We start from the raw sequence: 5,655 nt of genomic DNA on the forward strand, positions 1-5,655 counted from the left end.
TTCAAGTTAAGAAATAAACTCAATGATATAAACGAGTCAAACTTGAGTTAAGTGGGCTTTAATTGGTTATGGTACACATGGATGTGTGCCTGACTTGTAGGCGACTAGGCGTGAGGCTCACAGTTAAGAAGATCACACGGCCTCTTTAGATTAAAAACTTAAATTTTTTAATAAAATACTCAGCTCAAGCTTAATCAAGCCTAGTTCAGGTTTATAGAAACTCATCTGGAACTTCAGTCTACCTTGAGTTTTGTTTAAGACAAACGAGCCGAGTTTCAACCAGCTCGACTTGGCTCATGAACAACCGCATAACTCATGGTGCGCATTAGTATTGCAATAAAGTACTTTTCACAATGTCAAGCAAATTGCAGAATAATATGGCGCTGTTCAAGGTTAATGGTTGGTCTTTAGAAGATTTATAAACGTATCTTGGGATCAAGATTTCTTTTCCTTTTCAGTATCCTAAGCTATACCTAAAGATAGACAAGAAGATGTCGCACATCAGATGCCATTTGAAAAGAGAACACTAAATCTGCACCAGATGTCCCCTGCAAGAAAAAGAAGAAAAGAAGAGTACTGCTTGATTTCCTGCATGACAGATGTCTTAGACGCGGAAAGTTGGGAACCATATCTTCAGGTGTCCTCAAAGGGAATAGAAGTACAGAGACTAAATTCACATGATCGCTGAGGAAGGCCACATGAACTTAATCCTTGTTTTTGCGCAACCTTAGAGTTAGGAGCAAGGATAATAGTTGTCGATAAAGAAAGGAAAAGAAAGATAAGTGCTGTTTGATTTTCCGGCATAACTGATGTCGGAAAAGCAGAAAAGTTGCGGACCATATCTTCAGGTGTCATGCAATAAGCACAGACATTGTTTCCCGTAAGATTAAATTCACATGACCACTGAGGAAGGCACCATAAAGCAAGTTCAGAACCTTGCTCAGTGCATGCAAGCAATGCAGCATCTTTGAATATATAATTGTCTGTGACAGATCTTGCTTTTGTTGATCCTTCGAATCAAAAAATGGTTTTGTTGGTACTGGAAGAATAAAACACCAGCTTGATTCCCATCTTAATTTCACCTGATTGTGCTTAATCCAGTAAATAATTAGCTGATGAAAAGTTCTTCCGAAACGAACACATGATTAATAAAATATTTTCACATTCAAAAGGTAATGGCATTGAGTTAGAAAATGTGTAGTTTGCAAGTGAGAGGATGGACACAAGCAAGATAGGCAAATCAGTTTATATCCTCAGGTTTTAATATAGTAAATGATTTCAACCAGTCACCTTCCCTTATTTGTATCGCTCTGTTACCTGCTCTCTCTCTCTCTCCCCACCCCACCACAAAACCTCTTTTACTTTTAAATTTTCATCTTCTTTTTCACGTTGTGATTGATAGATCATAAAAGGGAGAAGAGATCTAACAGATCAAATGCAGGATGCTGAGATCGGTTAAGTTCATCTTTCTATCCCCTGTTTTTAATTTCTCTCTTACAACCCCCCCCCCCCTTCTCTCTCTCTCTTTATAAATAAATAAATGAATATGTAATGACTCCAAAATCTCTAACCTCACTTATAAGGGTCGTTGGATCTATGTTGACAGAAAAACAAGATGTCTAACCTACTCATATATTTTTGTGTTTGTTTTTCTTTCAATAGCTCATCATCAATTAAGGGTTGAGTAACTCTTGATAGCTAAACACTATTTATTATATATATATATATATAATTTATTTTTTATTCAAGTTTAGATTAAAAAATCCTCCAATCACAATATATTGTGACTGAACGGAGTTTAACAAGGATTTCAACTTTTATATATATATATATATATATTAGGTCTAATTATTCAGATTCCAACGGTTGAAAGAAAAAGCAAATAAAAAATTGAAAATTATTAAAATGCGCATAATTCCTCCTGATAAATAGCTGGGGACTTTAAAAGGCTAAAATATATCACCTTGGCCTAAAAGTACGTGCATGAACAGAACTCGAAGTGGGCGACCATTAAAGGGACCGCCATGGTATGGAAGTGGCACACACTCCCATGCCAAGCACGTGTATAAATAGTCCCTAAGCCAAGGGCGTTGGCGTGCGTGTGTGTGTTCTTCCTAGCCATAGCCACAGCCATGGATGCTTGTAGTGAGTGAGATTCTTTCTTTTCCCTTCTCTTCCAAAGCACAACAGATCATGCTGCAAATATATTAAGAGAACACAACGTCATGGAAGCTGTACAAAATGCACTAACCAAGCGGTGACAGTGTCAACTCATCAAAACGTCCCTCTCGTGTCCACAGAATCGACACGGCCCAAGGCAGAGCTCGCTGGACCCTCGGGTGTGGCGTGTGGGCTCGGCCTTGTCCCCTTTTACGCATGCTGACTACTCATGGGCTGGGCCGAGCATGCTCGCCTCCACGTGGGTGCCATACTAACGGCAACTAAGTGTCCTCCCGAAAGCGCACCACCCTCATGTGCCCTTGTCTTTTTGATCGACCGCAAGGCCAAAGGAAAGGAGGGGCCCGCTTACGCCGTGGCTTCGTCATAATTAATTAATTTTAAAAAAAATTATATTAAAAAATTAAAATTTTTTAATTAATTTTAAAAAAAATTATATTAAAAAATTAAAAAAATTTAGTTGCATAATGTATTTTTTCGATTCAAATATAATTTGGTTATACCGAGACGGTTTGACCTGCTGAAAACAATCTCACTTTGCCCTTCGCCCTTGACTATACATACTACTCATCTTCTTCTTCTAACTCTATAAAAGGATGGTTGAGCAGCTAGCTTACAAACAAACAACAACTTCACCCCCTTCTCCCTCACTCCACTCTTGTTTACTGTCACATTGAGGCGATGGTTAGTGTGCCAATTGATAATTGGTGGTGGGCAGTCGCCCTCCCTCCACTGCTGAGCTCTCAGCATGCAGGCCTCCTCTTCTTCTCTTTTCTTTTGGCCTTCCTCCTGAGCGCCTTCTTAGCCTGGTCTTACAGAGGCGGCCCTGCTTGGGGGAAGTACTGGATGGGACGACCAAACAGAAACGGCATCCCCGGTCCCAGGGGACTGCCGGTGTTGGGAAGCATAGGCCTCATGCGGGGTCTCGCTCACCGGAAGCTCGCCGCCGCCGCTGAGCTCGGCGCCACCAGGCTTATGGCCTTCAGCATGGGGTCCACTCGCGCGATCGTCACGTGTCACGCCGACGTTGCTAAGGAGATTCTTCAAGGCTCGGCCTTCGCGGACCGCCCGGTCAAGGAGTCGGCCCACGGCCTCATGTTCGACCGCGCCATTGGGTTCGCTCCTTATGGCGCCTACTGGCGCGGCCTCCGCCGCATCGCGGCCGGACACCTCTTCTGCCCCCGCCAGATCGACGCCTCCGAGAGCGTCCGCCTGGAGATCGCCGGCCGCATGTGCGGCCGCATAGCTGATCGGTCTGGGACGCGGTTTTTCGTTCGTGATATCCTGAGGAGGGCGTCGCTGGACAACGTCATGGCTTGCGTTTTCGGGCGGGACTACAAGCTCGACGAATTGGACTCAGAAGCAACGGAGTTGAGGGAGATGGTGCAGGAGGGATACGACATACTGGGCAAGCTCGACCTCGCCGACCACCTCCCTTTCCTGGCATTTTTTGACTTCCAAAACATACGGCAACGGTGCTCTCGTCTTGCTCCAAAGGTGCACCGACTCGTCGGAAAAATCATCGAAGAGCACCGTTCAGTTGCCGGCGCAAAGAGAAGAACCGATTTTGTGGATGTTCTGCTGTCACTCACCGGCAAAGATAAATTATCTGATTCCGATATGGTTGCGGTCCTTTGGGTACGTTTGATTCGTAGTTCATAATACTAAAAACATTGTTTTTAGATCAACAGTTTGGAGAACCGAAGTTCTAATTTTGCATAATTTCTATCATTGGCATTTTTTTCTCATTTTCCTTTTTTCACATTAACCCGAAGTTTTTGCAAGCTTAAGCTCTGTGATTTTCATGGAGTTTTTTTTTGTTTCCTTTTCTCTTTTTAGGAAATGATTTTCCGAGGTACGGATACGGTGGCGGTGCTGATTGAGTGGATACTGGCGCGGCTGGTTATGCACGGGGAGGTGCAGGCGAAGGTGCAGGAGGAGCTGGACAGGGTGGTGGGGGGGAGGGAGAGGCCGGTGAGGGAGGCGGACGTGGCCGGGCTCCGCTACTTGCCGGCGGTGGTGAAGGAGGTGCTGAGGTTGCACCCGCCTGGCCCACTCCTCTCGTGGGCCCGCCTCGCCACGGAGGATGCGGTCGTGGACGGGTGGCACGTGCCCGCGGGTACCACGGCCATGGTGAACATGTGGGCCATCGCTCGGGACCCAGACGTCTGGCCCGACCCCCTCAGGTTCTCTCCAGAGCGCTTCCTCGCCTCCGGCGCTCAACCGGAGTTCAGCGTCCTCGGATCCGACCTCCGGCTGGCGCCATTCGGTTCGGGCCGGAGGAGCTGCCCGGGGAAGGCGCTAGGCCTGGCGACGGTCCAGGTCTGGCTCGCGGCTCTGCTCCACGAGTTCACCTGGTTGCCGGCAGGCTCTAGCCCGGTGGACCTATCGGAGGTGTTGAGGCTCTCGTGCGAGATGGCGTCGCCGCTCGCCGTCAAAGTGGTGCCCCGCAGGAAGTAGTTCTCTTATCTCCGACGCCCACTTGCTTCGCAAAGGGTGGTGCTGAGTTTGAATGTGTATATGCTTAGAGTATGAGCTTTTGGATCGCCTTCTCTTTTCCTTTTTCTCCGGGTTTCTTGCTTGCCCTGAGTTTTTGTACGAGCCTTTTTTTTTTCCGGTAGTTATAGAAATAGCGTTTATGCTTCTTAGTTAAAGCTTGTAGTGAATTACTGAATGTTTTTCTTAAACAACAGTTAGCAATCGAGCCACTTCAGAATTACAGTTTGAGAAGAATCCCTTAAATAGAAGGCAGAAAAAGCTGCCGACATAAAGGATTCTGCTCGTGAAAAATGGTGGTCGCGGTTTACCTATCGTTTATTTCAATGCACGCGTCCCTTCTTTCTCCAAAAAAGAAACAAAGAAGAAAAAACAATATCCAAGAGAGACAAAAAATAATGAAATAGTATGTTCTTGAGGTGTCCTGGGCAGAGGCACCAGGATGAAGGAATGGTATTTTGTTCATTTGGTTGCCGAAGATAGTTTAGATTCGGAAAAATTTCTTTGTCTAATGATCACCGTCCTATTGTTGAAAAGAGAAATATATAGGAAGTCTCTCACAATTAGTAATCTTTTTCCTTTCGATAAAAAACGTATAAATATGAGATAGCGGAAGAAGTTACTTCTAGTATGAAGGCATACTTCCGTAACACTTATCCAATAGTTTTAAGGTGGAGAATTCAAAAGACACAGACAAAACTATTGCTGCACCATAAATCGATCCAAATGCTCCGGCAGCATGGTGATTTTAACAACGGTTTTTCAATATTTAGTTATCTAGCAATATCCGGCTAGTGGTATATATATATATATATATATGAATTGAAATAAATCTGGCTGGAGTTTTTTCTATTTTAATTTTGTATCATTAAAAACCGTCACAAAAGTTTTTATTCAGTCAATGACTTGACCACGGTTCTTTACGACAGATGCACCTTTTGTACTATAGTTTTTAGTGACATGAAATAAAAAAAACAACGA

General features: G+C 44.4%; 1 protein-coding gene across 1 annotated transcript; it reads left to right on the forward strand.

The window, feature by feature from the left end:
• The first annotated feature begins 2,785 nt into the window (after positions 1–2,785).
• Positions 2,786–4,897, forward strand: LOC116262838 (cytochrome P450 78A3-like). Its single transcript, XM_031642355.2, has 2 exons — positions 2,786–3,816; positions 4,018–4,897. The coding sequence occupies exons 1-2, from the start codon at positions 2,860–2,862 to the stop codon at positions 4,636–4,638; spliced, it is 1,578 nt and encodes a 525-aa protein (XP_031498215.1). The 5' UTR covers positions 2,786–2,859; the 3' UTR covers positions 4,639–4,897.
• Positions 4,898–5,655: the final 758 nt, after the last annotated feature.

This window comes from Nymphaea colorata, chromosome 10 (genome assembly GCF_008831285.2).
Source record: "Nymphaea colorata isolate Beijing-Zhang1983 chromosome 10, ASM883128v2, whole genome shotgun sequence".
NCBI lineage: Eukaryota > Viridiplantae > Streptophyta > Magnoliopsida > Nymphaeales > Nymphaeaceae > Nymphaea > Nymphaea colorata.

Excerpts from the sequence above, each read along its gene's own strand:
- LOC116262838 (XM_031642355.2), top strand. The coding sequence starts at position 2,860 with ATGGTTAGTGTGCCAATTGATAATTGGTGGTGGGCAGTCGCCCTCCCT. Across the intron at positions 3,817-4,017 it reads ATATGGTTGCGGTCCTTTGG|GAAATGATTTTCCGAGGTAC; the intron begins GTACGTTTGATT and ends TTCTCTTTTTAG.